Source organism: Lacerta agilis, chromosome 3, assembly GCF_009819535.1.
Source record: "Lacerta agilis isolate rLacAgi1 chromosome 3, rLacAgi1.pri, whole genome shotgun sequence".
NCBI lineage: Eukaryota > Metazoa > Chordata > Lepidosauria > Squamata > Lacertidae > Lacerta > Lacerta agilis.
The window spans coordinates 48,011,811-48,030,859 of record NC_046314.1 but is presented as its reverse complement, the minus strand read 5'-3'; the positions used below and the strand labels follow the sequence as shown (position 1 = coordinate 48,030,859).

The 19,049-nt window shown below is 42.9% G+C and overlaps 1 protein-coding gene across 1 annotated transcript; it reads left to right on the top strand.

The window, feature by feature from the left end:
* The first annotated feature begins 1,281 nt into the window (after positions 1-1,281).
* OSTM1 (osteoclastogenesis associated transmembrane protein 1) lies at positions 1,282-13,351 on the top strand. Its single transcript, XM_033143547.1, has 6 exons — positions 1,282-1,712; positions 5,909-6,023; positions 6,486-6,583; positions 10,893-11,054; positions 11,338-11,503; positions 12,863-13,351. Exons 1-6 carry the CDS (start codon positions 1,353-1,355, stop codon positions 12,916-12,918), a joined length of 957 nt encoding a protein of 318 aa, XP_032999438.1. The 5' UTR covers positions 1,282-1,352; the 3' UTR covers positions 12,919-13,351.
* Positions 13,352-19,049: the final 5,698 nt, after the last annotated feature.

Sequence of the window (19,049 nt, the reverse complement as noted above, 5' to 3'; positions counted from 1 at the left end):
CAGCCAAAAGCACAGATTCCCCACTTCTACAGCCCCCCCTCCCGAGATCAGCGAGCATGTTCCATTTTCCAAAGAGGGCTTTCAAAGGAAAACATGAAGGAACCTCGAGTTTCTGTTGTAACCATAGGATCCAACTCCTAGGGACTGAGGTCCCCAATAAAATATTTGAGGGGGCTGCCCCACAAGTTAATGCGCATTGGCATTCAAATGGTGTGCGCGCGGCATGCATTATGTTCGATTATGCAGGGCGAGGCTTACTTCGACCCAGTATTTTATTCAAGTTGGTACCCTGATTGTAATTGAACGGAAAGGAAGTGCTCCAGAAAAACCCCATCACTTTTTCCTGTAACGCGTTTGCACTGATGCTACCCATGGGTGTAGCCAAGAGGCGGTATGGGGGGGGGCAGCTGCCCCCCATCAATAAAATACAGAGCAAACTAAGGTTCGCCCCTCTGCCCACAAACGGCCTGCCCCCTCCAAAAAATGATTTTAGTCCCAGAAGTCAAAATTAAAGAGTCCAAGAACTCTGGCCTGGCGGGAGATCAGTTTTTAAGTCTTCAAACAGTTTTATTATTATAGTACTGTATTGAAACAAATTCCAGTTGAAATAAATTCCAGGACAAGGCCCTGTTTCGATAATTCTTCGTCAGCTAGATTTTCATGGTCAATTCTCAGGCACGCAGAGAATTCTCTGTGTGCCTGAGAACTGACCATGAAAATGTAGCTGACGAAGAATTATCGAAACAGGGCCTTGTCCTGGAATTTATTTCAACTGGAATTTGTTTCAATACAGTACTATAATAATAAAACTGTTTGAAGACTTAAAAACTGATCTCCCGCCAGGCCAGAGTTCTTGGACTCTTTAATTTTGACTAATGATTTTAGTCCCAGACAACTAAGGATGTTATAGGACAGCGTTCTTGTACCGGTAGTTCATCTTTTCCATTCCACACACACTTACTAGCATTGAGGTGCCGACATAGCTATTGCTCCTATTGCCTTTCAGCGCCTCAAACCCTCCGCAATCGAACAAGCCGCCAGCCCTCAAACCCCGCCTCCGAATCTGCGAGGGCATTCTCGCTACACCCGCTGCTCCCTTCGGCCCCGCCCCTTCTCGCGGCCGACGCTACTACCTTATGACGCGTCGAATCCCCAGCACCCAATGAGGCGCCGCGCCGGGCCTGGTTCCCGAATGTTGACAGCGCTTCCTCTCTCCCCTCCCTGTTGCACGTGATCTGGTTTCGCTTCTGCGAGCAGAGGTGGCGGCGTTGGGGTTCGGCAGGAGGCAGGACCCGAGGGCGCCTTCCCTTCTTCCTTCCCGCTTCTCCCCGGGCGCGGCGCGGGTGGCGGCGATGGGCCCGGCCGCGCTCTTGCTGCTGCTGCTGCTTCCCGGCGCTCTGCTGGGCCTGTGCTCCGCAGGGAGCGGCTGGGAGGAAAGTGCCTGGGGAGGCCGGCGCCGCCCTCTGTCCTGGGAACTGCTGGAGGTGGAGGCGGAGGACCTGGCGTCGCTGGGCTCGGGGCTCGCGGGGGACCTGCTGGACGCGCAGCTGGAGTCGGAGTGCCGGGAGCTCTTGGCTGCCTTCGCCAACAGCAGCGCGACGCTGACGGGCTGCCTTGCGCGGAGCGCCCGGCCTGTGAGGCTCTGCCAGAACTGCTACCGCCAGTTCCGGGACGCCACGGAGCAGTACGAGAACATCGCCCGGGTCGTCGGGGTGCGTTTTCCTTCGCTAGCGCCTGCTGCAGAAAGACGGGGCAAGGCTGGGGCAGGTGGGCACGGGGACGGAGCTTCCAGGATCTCCTAGTGTGTCTTGCGCTGCTGATAGACCAACTAAAAACCCTCTGTGGCGTCTCAAAAAGAGCCCATGGGAGCTTTTGCCATAAAAAACGCGTTAGCTTTTTTGTTTTTGCTGTTACGACAAACGTGGTTTCCCCTCTGGGAAAGAGTGTTTCTGATGGGTTGCAACAAAGAGGTCCTGTTGCTTTCTGTGAAGCTGTATTGGAAACTTACTTGTCTTTGGCCTAAAAAAAAAACAGCAACCCATAGTTTCCAGAATGAAAGTTCGCCCAAACGGTAACAGTGCGGAAGTATTCTGGCAGTGGGATCCTAAGCATGTCTTTCTGTTTGTTCTTCTACCGAGAACAAACTTAGTTGGTCTCTAAGGTGCTACTGGAAGGAATTTTTTATTTTGTTATGTCTTTCTGGAGTAAGCCTTAACTGAATTCGGTGGCACTTATTCCCATACAAAGTGAGTTAAGATTGAAGGCTTAGCTGGGGCCTCCTCCCTGGTTGCTGTGGGATGAAACCAGAGGCCTGCTATTTATGGGGAACTATGAAGTGAGGAGAACAGTAGCAGCTTGTTCTTCTCCTACCTTGAAAGGTTAAAAGAGGAGGAGGGATACTGTATCCTTACACTCATTTTTGCTCATGCTGATACATGGTGTCTGATGGAGCTAAAAGGTATATCAGTTGCAGCCTAGTGGGCTAGCTGGATTTGACAACTAGCTGGGCAAGGCAGACCAAATACAAACACAAAATTAAGGCACAAATGAGCAAGCTATGGGTTTGCAGCTTTCCCTTTTCACAGAAAATCTGAGGCAGGCCTGCACAACTTATGTCCCACCCAAGCTAAGTAATGCTCCTCAATCATATATTGTGGCCTGTTGAATGCTTCACATTCTCTGTTTTAGCAGCCCCAGGCAAGGACAAAAACAAGAGAGCGATTGAATCCTTGGTGGGGCATCATAGATGACCAATGAGCTATATTCAGTTTGGTGGGACACAAGTTATGCAGGATCTGAAATAAGAGTCAATCTACTGAAAACTTGTCTGTATCTGGAAAATGTTTGTAGTTTTGTTAGCCTCTTCTGTATATTGTCTGTGAAGAGACCAGTCACTACTTTGGCTCAGCAGGCACTTGAAAGGAAACAAGAAGTGGCCTGTAACAGCTGGAAAAGAAGTATAGGTCTGACTAATTCTGTCATTGAATTTCAGTCAGTCACATGTGGGAAAAATCACTTCACTGGGGAGAATAACACATGGAAAATACTGATTTGGGATTGAGTACTTGTGTGTGCATTCTGCAACTTCTGCTGTTGGATATCAGCCTCTTCCACAGTGGAAGGGCAACTCTTCCTGTTCAAAGTATGACCTCTTCCACAGTGGAAGGGCAACTCTTCCTGTTCAAAGTATGACCTCTTCCACAGTGGAAGGGCAACTCTTCCTGTTCAAAGTAAAAATAGGTTCTTGCTCTTGATTTGTGGATGAGGCAAGATTGGATCACAGCTGACTGTAAGGCCGCATTTTACATATTCCTTACAGTAAGAAAAAGTGTAATTCTTGGAGGACTTTGCAGGATGTTTGTTTTTGTTTTACAATATTTACTAACTATGTACAGTACTTCATTCATCAACCATAAGCATTCCTAGAGTAGCTAACAAGTTACATCATAAAGTATTTATGTACTGTGTTACCTTGGTACTCAAACTGCTTGGCTCCTGAACACATTGGTTCCTGAATGCTGCAAACCAGAAGTAAGTGTTCCGGTTTGCCAGTGTTTTTCGGAAGCCAAATGTCCTTCGTGGCTTCCAATTGAGTGCAGGAAGCTCCTGCAGCCAATCAGAAGCTGTGCCTTGGTTTTCGAACAGTTTCGGGAGTCGAATGGACTCCCAGAACGGATTAAGTTTGAAGACCAAGGTACCACTGTATGTTGATACTTTGGCTTTAAGTTTGTATGGTTTTAAAAGATAATTAGACAAATTGATGGGGGATAAGACTATCAGTTACTACTAGCCATGATAGTTGTGTTTCCCCCTCTACTGCTGGACGCAGCATACCTCCAAATGCCAGTTGCTGGGAATCACCAGTGGAGAGAGTAGTGTGCTGAGGTACTACTTTGGGGCTTCCCATGAGCATCTGGTTGGCCACTGTGAGAACAGGATGCTGGACCAGATGGGTCATTGGTTTGATCCAGCAGGCTCTTCTCATGTTTTTGTAACAATAAATCTAAAATTTGCAATGAAAAATAATAAAAGAAAAAAGAAATAGCAAAAGATCCCTCAGAATAGCCATAAAAGCTCATTTAGCTGCTTGAAGAGAAATTTATTAGCTATGATTATTTTACCTTTATTAGCTATGATTATTTTATCATTATTAACAGTCATCTACAGTAGGATGTCCCACCAAGGAATCAATCACTCATTTGTTTTTGGTGCTGCCTTGTACTGCCAGACCAGAATGTAAAGTACCTGGCAGGCCACAGTTTATGGTTGATGAACTGTATTCAGCTTGGGTGGACCACAAGTTGTGCAGGCCTGCCTCAGCCTGAAAAAATAAAAATGTTTTCATTTGCCATCTAAATTACAGTAGGCGCCTGGTGAGTTTTCTTGGGGAGGACACTGAAGCAGTCATTGAAAAGGTGCTCTCTTTGGTTCCTAGGTGCTTATTATATCAGTGTCCAGGCAGACCATTGCGGGAGAATGTTATCTAGCTAATACAGATGGTAGTAGGGTGTTCACTCTTTTGAATATTGCCCTGATCAAAAACTCTCAGCCTATGGAAATTCCAGGTTTGGCCATCTGAAAGAATCTTTGCATCTTTTCCACCCTGAGCAATTTGAACATGGAAAGTTGTAAATAAAATTAACTTATGCCCTGCCTTTTGGCAAGTTCCCTCAATGTCACTTAGAAGCAAACCCATATAAAGCATAATAATTAACATATAAAATAAAAGTACCCATACAAACAACAACAAAATGACAAATGGGCAGCATGATTAAGAATATTAGGCAGGAACAACCAAAGATGGAAAATGGAATTGCTTTGAGTGACAGATCACAAATATGAGCTGATACGGACAGACCCTTAAGCTGAGGTCCACAAACCTTTTTAATTGCTGCCAAGTAGATGTAATGGACCAAAACTAACAAGATTAAATCAGTCTAAGGCTAGCACTCCAACTTTGCTGGTTTTTGGATTGTAATGTAAGCTAAAGTCAGTGGTTTAAGTTTTTTCTTTTTCTGCTTGTGCACTGTTTGTAGGGCTTTTGTGGAGGGCCTGTCTCTCAGTGGTGGAGCATAGGTACTGGGTTTAGAAGTTCCCAGGTTCAGTTCGTTGTTGCAAGAATCTCAAGCAACAGATTTAGGGAAAATCTTTGCCTGAGACATTGGGGAGGTGGTGCCAGCAAAGGCAACATAGGGCTAGACAGACCTGGGTTGGTATAAGGCAGATTCCAGAGTTCTCTTTAGAATATACTTAAGACCGATTTGGGCAGCTTATAAATACAGTGGTACCTCGGGTTAAGAACTTAATTCATTCTGGAAGTCCATTCTTAACCTGAAACTGTTCTTAACCCGAGGTACCACTTTAGCAAATGGGGCCTCCCGCTGCTGCTGCACCGCCGCCGCCGCACATTTTCTGTTCTCATCCTGAAGCAAAGTTCTTAACCTGAGGTACTATTTTGGGTTAGCGGAGTCTGTAACCTGAAGTGTCTGTAACTTGAAGCATTTGTAACCCGAGGTACCACTATAGTCAAAACAGCATTCTAGCTCAGTCTCCCCCATCCCAGTACTCTACGGATGTTTTGGACTATAAATCCCATCAGTGCCAGCCCAGCGGTCAAGGATGGTGGGAATTGTGATCCAGAACATCTGGAGAGCATCAAGTTGGGGTAACCTGTTCTTGTTTCTTCCTTTCTTTTGCTGTCCTGTTTTTCTTGTCCCATAATTAAATAATTAAATATATGGAGTATTTCTCCTTGCCTGCAAGAGGCAGGTTGGCTCGCTTTTTTTAGTCATCTTCAATTATTTCCTCTGTGTACGCTTTGAAGGAGTTGCTTGATAAGATACCATGGTCTGAATTATATATATATATCTGAGAATGTATAACAATCTCTCTCTGTCCCTTCTTTCAGAACGCTACCAAGAGTAACCCTTGTGCCAAAAGTCTCTTGATGTCGGATAGACTGCAGATAGTTGTTGTCCTGGATAAGTTTTTTAACGACACATGGCAAAAAGCAAACTGTGCAAGTATGTACTCTGGCTACTTTATTGCTGAATATCTGCATTGTGCATATTTACCTGATTTCTTATTTTCAAGCTACTTGTCCTGGGAGTAACATAAGTCCTTAATAATATGCAATGAAGGGAGAGTATTTAACTGCCTCTCCATATAATGGTCCCACTCCAAATTGCCCCCAGTACAACATTTGGGCTAGGGAAAGGGAGGACCACCTGCTTGGCAACGGTGTTAGAAATCTGCCAGCAGAGATGCTTAAAGCAGAACAGTGATGATTGGGTGTTCCTAAATCATCCACATCTGAGAGCATCCTTAGACTACCAGTGAATTTGAGCATCTGTATGAAAATAAAATGTATGGCTAAGAAAAGAAAAGCAGAAATGAGCAAGATCTCAAATATTAATATCCCTTAGCCAAAAGCAACCTTCTGGAAACAGTTACTGGGATATATTGACATTTGTCTTCTTTCACAGGTTGTTTAAAGAACAACAGTGAAGGCTTATCGAATAGTACAGAGATGTTCCTGGCCTTATTCAATGAAACATTGGCATGCTTTGAACACAACCTCCAGGTATCAGTACCTGTTTATGTAAGGGTACAGTTGAGCCCTCTAATTGTCTAGTGAAAATGTTTTTGGTGGGCTTTTTTTTCCCAGAGCAAAATGCGGCGAATATAATTCTCAAACTCTTATGCAGTTTAGGCAGGTAGAACAATTATCTATAAAACGCAGGTGTTCACAACTGGGAGAACAAAATGCATTCTAATTAATGTTCACCTCCATTTCATATGCAATTATGGCGCTGTTTTGGTCTCACAATAGTTGGTAATTATATAGGAAGAGTCGTTTAATCTCTGCATATAGTAAATCACTTTCTTTCCTTATTCTGGGCCTTGTCACCTCTTGATTTAACTATATGGGTCTTCTGTTGTTTCGTTACAGTATGAGTTTAGCCATAGCTGAATACATTTAACTGAATGCATTTTTGAAAGTTGGGTTTTAACATGTCTGCAAATCGAGTTGTGAAATCTTTCTAATCTAGTATCATTGAGATGTAGCAATGACTGCCTTCTAGAAAATGATCCACCTTAAATTCAGTGCAATTGGGCACCCAGGTTTAGGGTTTTATATTGGTTTTCCACCCTAAGCTTAATTTAGATCAGCACTAAATAAATAAATAAATAAATACGTAAATAAATAGTGTAATTGATAGCAATGGAGCTGTTTACATGATAGTAAAATCAAGACCACAAGACTAAAATGGTTTTATTGGCTTTCATTAGGTGTTGTTCAACACTAGTCATACTCAAGAACAGACCCATTGAAATTGGTTAACTTAAGTCCATTGGTTTCAGTAGGTCTGTTTTGAGTATGGCTAACATTGGATAGCATTCTAGGCAATTAATGTGGAATTACCATGGTTCCTCCACTCATGGGGCATCCACACAATGCCATTATCCAATCATTTCCCTGTATTTTCCATGTGGTCCTTTTTTTTAACCCTTTGAAGAGCTGACCTCCAAGTCCATGCAACAGTGCTTTTCAAAGGCTGTTCCATTTCAAAAGTGTTTTGCCATGCACCTTGTGGAGGAGAGGTGTTGGAGAATTGCTTACCCAAAATCTCTTTAGGTGTGCAGAGCATAGTACTTTAGACATTTGGCCTGAAAGAATGTATACCTGGAGTATGGCTGTTTTAGGATTGCAATGATTAGCAAAACTCCAATTTAAGATTACAAGTACATGTCATTATTTCAACTGACAGCTACATCTTAATGCTAAACTCTTGTTTGAATAAGTTCCCTTTGCTTTCTTTAGAAAGCACTGCCAGATAAGTGTGCTTAGTGCCTCATGCCTTCATAATGTTGGTTGCCTGCTCAAGATTGTGTGTGTTTATAAGATCCTGGTAGCTACTCTTTGTCTACAGTCACATTCTCACTGATGGAAAATGTAGAGAGTTTCCAGTGCATGCCTGTCTGTCTCTTCTCCTTTTTTATTGATGATCCAAGTATCAAATGTTAAAATGTGCTGTTGTGATGGGTTCTGCGATACCAAAACAAGCCACCTATTGTTGATGTACAGTCATTAGCGTAACTGCTTTGCATTTATGTTGGAATAGTCAGTAGCTATTGAATAATGAGTGTTGTCAGCGGGTGGTAAATGAAAAGAATAGCACAAGTTGGACAAAAATGGATAAACTGACAGCTTGAAAACATACAAATGAAGTTCACCCAGAGCCCTGCAAATAAGCTTCTATTTAGTGCATTTTGAAGTACAACATGTCTCTTTCGTCTGCCTTTTCTGCCTAGCTTTGTCCTAACTTGGCTGCTTCCCTCATTTAAGCTGACTCATCATTTTCTCTTTGGACACCATCATATGACAAATGAATTTCTTGTACTTGCATATAATAAATACACTCTAAAGGATATTAATTTTTCTCCTTCACCTGTCTGTTTTAGAAAGCAGGGCATTTGGGGAGGGGATTGGTTTTGGTTTGTATTTTTTTTGCACAGAACTAGGCATCTGGCTGCTGTGTTATTAAAAAAGCAATAATTCCAATTTTTGCTTGTCAGTTGGACCAACAAATTTACACCCTGATTTCTCTCCCTTTGCATAAGAATGGCTATATCTTATGAACAGCTTGCACTTAGTAGTTTTGTACCACTACCTCAATACCCTTCCACATTTTTATTTTAAAAGTTTGTATAGTGTCTGTAAGAAAGCATTCCCCCCCCTTCAAAATAGGAACACAGGAAGATGCCTTATATCAAGTCAGACTATTGGCTCTTCTCGCCCAGTATTGTGCACATTAACTGGTAGCCCTTTAAAAAGTATTTTTTATTAAAGATTTTCTTGATTTACAAAGGCGTGTGCAATGTCTCTCTCGTATTTTTTCCTTGTAACATTTTTACAAATTAGTTTTGGTTGTTGAGACATCAGGAAGAAAAGGGGGAAAGAGGTGGGTGGGATGGGGAGGTGGGTGGGGTGGGGTAATGATGTTTCTATTTTACTTAATATATGTAGGGTTTGGTGTCATTTGTGCTCCTTTGGTGGTGAGAGAGGTCAGGGTTGGCATAGGGTGTGATTGTTCATTTGTGGTTGGCTGTGGTGATCTTTGGTTTCCTGTGTGAGTGCGGTGGGTGGGTGTTTTTGATCAGTTACAAGTAGGTAGCCGTGTTGGTCTGCCATAGTCAAAACAAAATATAAAATCAAAAAATCCTTCCAGTAGTACCTTAGAGACCAACTAAGTTTGTTCTTGGTATGAGCTTTCGTGTGCATGCACACTTCTTCAGATACACCATCTGAAGAAGTGTGCATGCACATGAAAGCTCATACCAAGAACAAACTTAGTTGGTCTCTAAGGTGCTACTAGAAGGATTTTTTGATTTTTTATTTTGTTTTGTTTTTGATCAGGTTAGCCATATTGATTTGTATGCTGTCGGTAGATTTTTGTCATTGTCTTGTTGGGCTGTGTGATGAAGGGGAACCATACCGAGGTGAAGGTGTCTTCTTCTGTTTGTCCCCGTGTCAGTTTCAGCTTACTGGTTAGTTTTTCTAGTAGGGCTGTTTCCCATACTACTTGGTACCATTGTTCCATGCTTACTCCTGACAGGTCTTTCCAGTGTCTGGTTATGATGTTTCTGGCTGCTGAGAGTAGATGGGTTATGAGTTCTTTGTGGTGTAAGTGGGCATTATTGTCTTGGGAGATGTTTAGTAAGACCAATTCTGGGGTGATTTCTAGCACTTGCATGGTTATCTTACATATTTCTCGTATGGTTGTTGTCCAGAATGGTTGGATTTTGGGGCACTCCCACCACATGTGGAAGTATGTGCCTGTGGAGGTGCACCCCCTCCAGCATTTTGGGGAGGTTCCTGTGCGTATTAGTGCTAATTTTCTTGGCATTAGATACCACCTATAGGTTAGTTTTAGGGTGAGTTATTTTCTTTTCGTTGATATGGATTTAAAGGGGGATTTAGACCACATTCTGGTCCATTGGGTGGGGTTGATTTTGTATCCTATGTCATCCTCCTATTGTTTTTTGATTGTGTCTAGGGGTTCGTGGGATTCTTGAGTAGTATTTTGTATATTGCGGATACTATCCCTCTGCCGTGTCCCTTTGTCATTAGGATGAGGTTTTCGAAGGTTGTCAGGGGTCTAGTTGCTGCTGATTTTAGTGCTGGATTGTTTAAGAGGGCATGTAATTGGTGTTGTGCTAACCAGGGCAACTGGTAGCCGTATTCTAGGGTTTCAGTCAAGAGTTTTCTCCTAGCCTTACCTGGGAGAAAGCCAGGGACTGAATCTGGGGCCTCCTGCATGCAGATCAGATGCTCTGCCACTGAGCTACACCTCTTCCCCAGGACACACATAGTCACATTCACTATTTAAATGAGATCCATACTGAATAATAATCGTTCGGTTGGAACCATTTCGGTTTGGAAATCTATGCTGCTTGGTTTTTAATATGTTTGTTTTTTATATTGTATGTTATATGTTTTTGTTTTGTGAGCCACCCAGACAGCTTATATACAGTAGCCACCACAAAACATACATTCACTTAATGAATAAACAATACAGTATTGGAAGGATTTGGCTTTCACAGATCCTTGCCTTTGATATTAATGGGATCTGGTTGGCCTTGCAGGATCGCTGAATTAAAGAGGTAAACAATCCCACCCACACAGCTAAAGCTTTATTTTTCATCTCCCTTCTGGTTTTATGAATGGATATGGCAGAGAAAGATTGGTTTTGGTGTAATATGGGAAGGCTTTATCTGAAAACCTGAGCCAGTTTTCATTTATTTTTCTTGATTTGTATGATGCTTAAGAATCTGCTGGATTCCATATCCATCTTTTTTAACAATTAATTTCCTGGTTGAATCTATAGCGGCAGGAGGACAATGCACCACCAGGTAACTACACAGAAGTATGCAAGAAGTGCAATGTCACGTATGAAAAGTTAAATGCCATGTACAACAGGATGCAGGAGAGTGAGAAGAAAGGTGAATCTGAAGAGCAGGCCCATTTGTGCATTGATGTGGAAGATGCAGTAAGTTTTCCTTCCCTTCATTTCATGTTGCGCATCCCCTACTCCTTCATACTACCCACTGTTCTTTCTGTAATGTTTTAAAACGTAAAATTTTATGGTTTTATTGCCTTTCAAACTCAAGGTAGTTTGTTAATAACTGCAATAGAACATTCCTAGCCTCCGATCAGCACTGCTGGAAGGGGTTGGGATGAGGCAGAGCACATGCTGCCGCTCGTGGCTGTGTCCACACAAATACGGATGATTCTCCCTGATAACTTAAGACCTGGAGTTTCCTTCTTTCTAGATGAATATTACACGAAGGCTTTGGAGCATGACTTTCAACTGCTCCGTCCCCTGCAGTGATACAGTGCCAGTGATTGCAGTTTCGTCATTCATTCTCTTTTTGCCAGTTGTTTTCTACCTCAGCAGCTTCCTTCACTCGAAGCAGAAAAAACGTATCCTGTTTCTGCGTAAGTAAAATCAGTTCATTAATTTTTTTTAAAAAAAGGAATTGGTGGTGGGCAGTGATGAAAAGATCGCCTGCAAGTTGCGCTTTTGTAACAAGGCTGCACCCACAACGCAAGCAGTGCAGCCATTCCAGCCAGAAGTGAATAATTAGGACCTGAAGTTATAGCCAACTAACTTTTGTTTTGAGTAGACTCGTTGAAATTAACATTCATGACTAACTCAAGTCCATTAATTTCAATGGATCTACTTTTGAGTAAGAGTTAGTTGAAAACAAACCAGTGTCTCTGCCCTTCTGGCATCCTGGTGTGCCCTTGGGTGACTCAGAAAACCAACCAAGACACCAGTGAAGGAGTGTGGGTGGAAGTGGAGGTGCATTGAACCAAGCAAGCTCCTTAGGATCTGGCTGCCCTTCTTTCTTGACGGAAGGCTGGTGTGAGCAGTGAGAGTTTGCATCGACCCCTCTGAGCCTCTGGGTGGAATTCAGCATAACACTAAGTGTGTGCACGGAATGAGGCCCATGATGAACTGAGATTGTTCACCTTTCTTCTTCCCACATGCATACCCCCTAAACCTATTCTGTGTTTCTCCCATCCTTTAGAACAGATTTAGGGGGGCATGAATGGGTTCGCAGGGTAGAGGTTGGAGTCCTGTTGCACAAGCAGACATCCTTCCATGCAGGCAGCAATTTAGTTGAATCCCACCCTGGGACTCCAGTGACTGGCCAGATGGTAGTAGCCAATGACTGATAATGAAGCAAGGCCCTCTTGTTTTTTATAAGGCAGTGGGTGGTATGGTTAAGGAGCTTAATGCCTGCAGGCCATGGTTGCACCAGGGGATATACCGTCTGAGGCCATTGTAGGTGGCTTTCGCTAGGTTGACTACACACTAACAAAATTAGTTGCAGCCTTTTCATTGAGTCACATTCATTGAGACATTTTTGGGCACAGTTACCTAATTTTCATAAATGTCACCAGACTGGAATCTTGTCTAGTTGGGTCAACTTGTTCCCCAAAATCAGATCCAGTCAACTGATCAGCATGTGGAAGGTGTATTTTGAAAACCTGTTGCGTAAATGCACCCCAGTTCTGTTGTACTTAACTCCATGACCTCAGAGTCAAAGCAGATCCCAATGTAGATCTTTATTCCTCCCATGTTCTAGATCTTCACCCATCCCTTCTTCCCTGTGGGGGAGTGGGGCGCCATTTTGTGGTTTGCCTCAGGTGCCGAAATGTCTTAAGCCAGCCCTGCTTCGAGGGATTTTGCTTGTGGGAACTGTTTGGTTGTGTCTGCTGGCTTGGATCTTGTATGTGAATATTTTATGTTGAGATGTGGGATTATAAACACTCTCCTTCGTTTTCTAGCCAAGCGGATCCAGTCAAATGCCAGTTTTGCGAACATACAAGACAAATGCAACTGAACCTGCAGAATGCAGACTAGGATGGAATATTTATATACTGATCTGAAAGTGATTCATTCTGGTTTAGGCTTGTGCTGTGAGGTAACAAAGAAAACAACATGCAACTCTCGGATGGGTCCAATAATTGAAAACGCTGGTGTGACACTGTATGATCTTCCTGCTAGAAACAGATGCATTTCCAGTTCCACCTGCATTTGTGCTTTCGAGTCATTTGCTTTCTGATAGGTAGCTTTGGAACACATTCCTGTCCTTCACATTGGATTGATAGCAATCCAATTTTAATTTCCACGTATGATGACTTTACAGATTCACAACCTTTGCTATTATTTAGTAACATTCTTGCTTGTAACCAGTGTTTTTATTATTTTTTAAAGAAAGATGTTATCAGAAAATGAAATTAGATCTACTGCCTTAACTGATTTTGCAACTTTCAGTTCTCTGATTTTGCAACTTTCAGTTCCCCCTCATACCAGATCATTTTTTGAAATGCTGCTTAGCTCACTGACATAGTTTATACACTTTTAAATACTATGCTGTTGGCAACATATACGTCAAAACTACTGATCATCTGAATTATGTAATCTTTGTGGAATTTTGCTATGGCAGAAATGTTATGTCTCAATCACTGCTATGGATGGGGTTCCAAGCCCTTGAATGCTGTACTTCAGAGAATTGTATTTACATGAATCGGGGTTTTTTGAGAGTACTAATGGTGGAAATTGCACTAGCTGAGGCATTAATGCTAAACAGGGTTCATTGCTTTGCTCACCACCAAACCCAGTGTTTATAAAAAAAAAAGTGGCTGTATATTTAAAAGTACATAGTATAAATATATTTCTTGGTACTACAGAGGTATTTTGCTATTTTTGTATATATTGCCATGGGGTAGTCGGAGTAAAGAAAAATGATTGGAGATAATGAGTGCTAGGCAACAAATTAGTTGCCCTAGTGCAGGGATTAGCCCTAGCACAGTGGGTTTTACCATTTCCCCCCCATGCAGTTCCTAAATCTGCTCCAGAGGGTTGGGGACGACGACTCCTGGAACCTATCTAAGGGATGTGCTGGAGGATGATGGGGACAACATTCTGCTGCGCAGTGAGAAATCCTTGTAGGAGTAGAACAATCACCTTAGAACTGTGTTGCATACAACCATCTGAATTGCTTGGCCTAGAACTTATACGGGCTTACAGCAGAGGTTTCCAGACTGTGTCGCGACAAGTTAGTGTGTCAGCTGCAGTGTGTAGTTGTGTCACACAGACGCTCCCCGCATTCCTCCCAGGGCTGGAAAGGGAGCGGGCAGCCCACCGGTTTGCTAGTAAAAATGAATTGCCATGTTGCAAAACTGTGCATGTCTAAAAAGTATGTCACCAACATGAAAAGTTTGGAAAGCTCTGGCTTATAGCATAAACAAGTTCACGTATATTTATGGGAAGTATTGGGTTTTTTTACACAGATATTTTATGAAGATTTCTGAGGTTGATAGTATTTTGTAGCAAATGAGGCACCGATTTTTCTGTCATTTTAACAATATATAAGCAAACTAGGATCTCTGATTTTCAGGGTCTTAGATTAAGGTAGAGCTTAGTGCACCTCTTGGTTTCCTGTGGCTTCAAATACATTTAGAACAGAAGTATGTTATGAGGTATTGCACTGTTTTTACAGATATACCGGTATACCGGTATATGTAATTCAACCCTTGGGTGCAATTTGAAGGTGAAGACTGGTGTGGGGGTGGAAATTTACCCTTTCCGCTTTTCTTCCTACTCCCTACTCCCCATTAAAAATGCTGCTTGTGTTATTTACCTTTTCCATAGTGGGAGTCAAGGCGGTTTTCCTCAAGGGGGCGGCGGCGGGGAGGGTTGATGCTGTTCTCCGCTCCAGAATTCCACTTCAGAGGGCATCCTGAGTGGCTGAATTGTGTGAAAAGGAAGGAAGAATAATGAAGCTGCACATGACACGTAGTAGTATCCTTGGATTCAAATGCTAATGACACGAGGGAGCAAGTGGGACTGGCTTCCCACTGCTTGTGTTTGGAGTATATATGACTGTCACTGAAATCTGGGCCATCCTGGACGTTATGTGTGTGTGTGTGTGTGTGTGAGAGAGAGAGAACTGGAATAATTACTGCTTATTGTTGGGACACAAGATTGAAGACACTGATACTTGCAGTCAAAAAGTGCCACCCTGCAACCAACATGGAATAAAGTGGTAGAATTCTGGACTCTTTTGCAGTTGTCTTTTTAAGAAAAATGTCGCAAGTGAAGCAACCGCAAGGCTTCTTTCTACCCCCACCCCATATTTTTGGATTTCACTGTAGCTGTTACTAGATTGGAGATTTAGGAGCGGGTGAGATTAAAATGTTGCGTTCTAACAGGGGCTCCAATGGTCAAGAAGGCAGGTTCTGCACATGCTTTGCAGAGGGAAAGAGGGGCAGATGAGGCTCATCAACCTGGTAAGGTAGCCCATCTAGGAGAAGGAAAACTGATCCTAAACCTTCACTGCCTTGTGGCTATACACGTTCGTAGAAGTAACTCCTGAGGAAAAATCCCTTGTGGGACATCTTTGGGAAATGAAAAGTCTAAGGAGTAAACGGCTCACAAATCTGAAGAGCTCCTAAGACAGTTGGGTGGCACTTTGTATGCCTCCTGACAACTCCTGCAGCCAAGCTGGTGCCAGATGTATTGCTCGGCTTTCCTTTGGACCACATAAGAGAGGCTGGGGGAGGTGTTGTCTGGGCAGCCCAGGACCCCAATACACACTGCCCAGGCTTGCACCCCAGTGCAGCACCCTTAGTGCTGCTAATGCTGCAAAAGCAGTTTGGGGGCCAGAGCAATTATGAGTTTCCAGTCTTTGCAACCACAGCTGGCACTGATTCTCCAATGGTTTGACTCCCCCCCCCCAGCAGGCCCGTGCAGAAGGGGGGGCAGTTGGATACACTTGCCCTGGGCCTCGGAGGACCCCACCATGGACTGGCTGCTTTTTTGTTTGAGTTTATAACTTTGTTCTAACAAGACTCCCACACTAGGTGTCAGAAAAGCTCTGCATGGGCCTGGCCCCAGAGACACACTCCATTGTCTCTTGAGACAGACGGATGCCACCAACAACATATTTGGGGGGCGTGGTGTGTGTGTGTGTGTGCATGAACTTGAGATTATTTCACAAGCCCAGCCTCGCACCCATGTGGACTGGCACACAATCAGGTGATAGGAAAACATTTTGCCTTGTTATAGTTTCAAGCTACACCTTACAATCGCAGTAATTGGAAATGTAATGATACTATTGTAGCTCTGAGCATTTGACAGCACTGCGCTATTTTTTCTTGTGGAGTTAATTAGTCTCTTCTTTGATTAAAAAGACCCTATGAGACATTACCGGGGGCTTGGAATTCTTAGGTTTATTTCTGCCCAGGGCTGTGTGCATGTAGCTGTTTCGTGGATTTTTCCCCCCCAGTGGGAATTCTCATGTGTACCTTACAACAGGGCTTAATTGGAGCTTAGACACACATTTTCACATTTTCAGTTCCGTCAGCACAAGCATTTCAGTTTGCCTGACAGAACGACCCCATTCAACCTCCTGCATGCTGTTCTGGGGGTTGTCCAGCCCTGATTTGGGGTGGGGGTGCAGGGGAAGGGGGCAAAGTCCCACTGTGCTGGCACCTGCTAACACACCTACTTAGTTTAACCCAGCCCAGGGTTTCCAATACATAGAAAACCCAACCTGATGATATGCTGGATTCATTTGCACCAAGCTTTTTCAAGATGCAGGCTTTTGCTTCCAATTCGACTTCAGTAGTAAAGTATTCTCTGCCACCCACACTGGCATGTTTGTTAATTATTACTGTTTCTCTCAGCCATAGGCGCAGAAAGAGAGCTGGGGCTGTCCCATTGTACAGCATAAGGGGGTATAGGCAATACTCTTTCACAATAGCAGCAGAAGGCCTGGACGGGAAGCATTTCAAAGTGGGTTGTACTGTAAATCATATCTATAAAGCTAAACTATCCCACTATGCATATACCTCTATTTGTCTTTTGTGAGCTGCCTTGGAAGGTCTCTGAACTGAAAGGCAGCATATTAGTACTTTAAACAAACAAACAAGGTATTCTAAATAATTATATCTGCCTAACAGGACGGAAGTTAGTAACACCCTGTTCCTAAATACCTTTCAAGCAGCCCAGGCAAATGAAAACTTCAATAAGCTACTATGGGGAAATCCCACAATAATTTAACAACAAACTAATTCTAATGAAATGAAAAAAAACTACTCCAGTGGAAGTGCATCCAGTTGTGAAATGCCACCTTACGTGCATCCATCCTGAAGCATTTTGATATGTTTGTCAATTCTAAGTCAAAACTGTGTCTTAGTACTTAGTGCAGAATTATAATAAAGGCGTTGGTACATACTTCCTAGATCAAGTAAATTGCCCTTTCTGATTTTGAGTTTTTCCAATCTGTTTAAGAGATCCACAAATCACTTACCGGTAAGTTTACCTGCTGTTAAGATTAGTTTCGTGGGGTCAGCAGCACTAAGCTACTTTAAAATAGAAGTATGCTGAATTTCAGCCAGAAAAAAAGTAGGATTTCATGTTGTAGAATATGCCCTTCATGTAGGTGGGGTGGAATAATTGAGAATAATAGCTTTTGGTCTTAAGTTATGTAATGTTTCCTGTATCTTACTGTTTTTTAAGAGTGGACTACGGTACTTTTGTACCTATTGCATTCAGATTTCAAGATGCTTGGATTTAGCCAACTACTGCCCTTAATAGCATTACATTGAACTGAGGCATCATATGATGAGGAGCGGCTCAATGCAATCTTTCATTCATGCTGAGAGCCCGTGTGTGCGTATAAATCTTCGGAATGACAGCTTTGCTCTCATAAGCAGTGGCTTTTTGAGCGCATTCACATTAAGTAGGTCTCAAAGTCATTACTCTTGGGGATGGGGGTTAAGCACTTAAAAAGAAAAAGCTGCTTTATGATTTTCCTAGTTGCTAAGCCAAATGAAAGTCCTCGTGATTTTTGTTGTTCTTGTTTCAACTTAAGAGTATGAAAGACAACTTGTTTCTAAACTTACAAGGTTATTCTTTTGTGGTATAATGCTGTTTCTCCCCACATGATTTAAAATTTTACATTATGCATTCAAATATATTTTTATTAGACTTTACCCATTTTATTTTTGTACCTACTCTCCATGAAAAATTCAGCAAATAAGCAGAAAGAACTATGCAGAAAAATATATTTTTTGTAATGCTATCAGGTATAATAATTCTTTCTTTGAAACAGCTTTGTGTAATTGGGTTACAGGAATTGCCAGATTTGGGGGTGGGGCATGATCACATTTTGGAATCAATATTTTGCTGAAGGTGCCGTCACAAAATGGTTGCCATTGTGGGCATGGCCAGTCACAAATGCACCCAAACTTTCTCTCTCCCTCCCTCCCCCAGGACACACAAACCAGCCTCAGAGAGAAGAGGAACACATCCCCATTCCCAAAGGGGACATGCTCCACTTCTTTCCTTGCATTGGGTCTGGCTGCCTCTGCTTCCCACAAATTTATGTTTTCCTGTCTGTCCTTTTGAAAACATTCTCTACAGGGCACTCTCCCTCCTTCCAGCTTGGGTGCAGAAGTTAGCCTGGGGGGGGGGGGAACGCATAGAGAGGAAGTGGGAATTATGCAAATCCTACTCCTTTGCTCAGTTCTATGTGCTGTTTACTGAGTACAGGTAGTTGCTCCCTCCTGCTTCTGATGGAGGGGAGAAAAAAAAGCTCAAGAAGCTTTGGAGTTGCTGGGGGAAGTCACCATGGGTGCAATTACTCCTACTGGCATCAGGTTGGTGATACCTGAGCTAACAGTTTTCTACCTCATTGGTAAGAAAACAAACTGATGAAGAATATCACAGATGAGTATTGGTCAGCAAAAAACATAGTCAAAATATTGGTATCTTACTACACAAAGTTCCCTTGTGTTTAATCTTGTGATTAACGGTGATGAAAGTATGCTTTTTCCACTGTGTGTACACAAAGTGGGTACATGCATTGATTGGGTACACTCCAGTCTCTGCATGGAACAGAGATGGGAAAACTCTGGTGGATGGGTGTTGTAGTTCCATATCATTGGCCATGCTAGCTAGGGC

What these genes read in the sequence shown, in the direction of transcription:
- OSTM1 (XM_033143547.1), top strand. Translation starts at nt 1,353, where the DNA reads ATGGGCCCGGCCGCGCTCTTGCTGCTGCTGCTGCTTCCCGGCGCTCTG. An exon ending in GCTTTGAACACAACCTCCAG is followed by an intron (nt 6,584 to 10,892) that starts GTATCAGTACCT and finishes TTGAATCTATAG; the next exon opens with CGGCAGGAGGACAATGCACC. An exon ending in AAAACGTATCCTGTTTCTGC is followed by an intron (nt 11,504 to 12,862) that starts GTAAGTAAAATC and finishes TTCGTTTTCTAG; the next exon opens with CCAAGCGGATCCAGTCAAAT.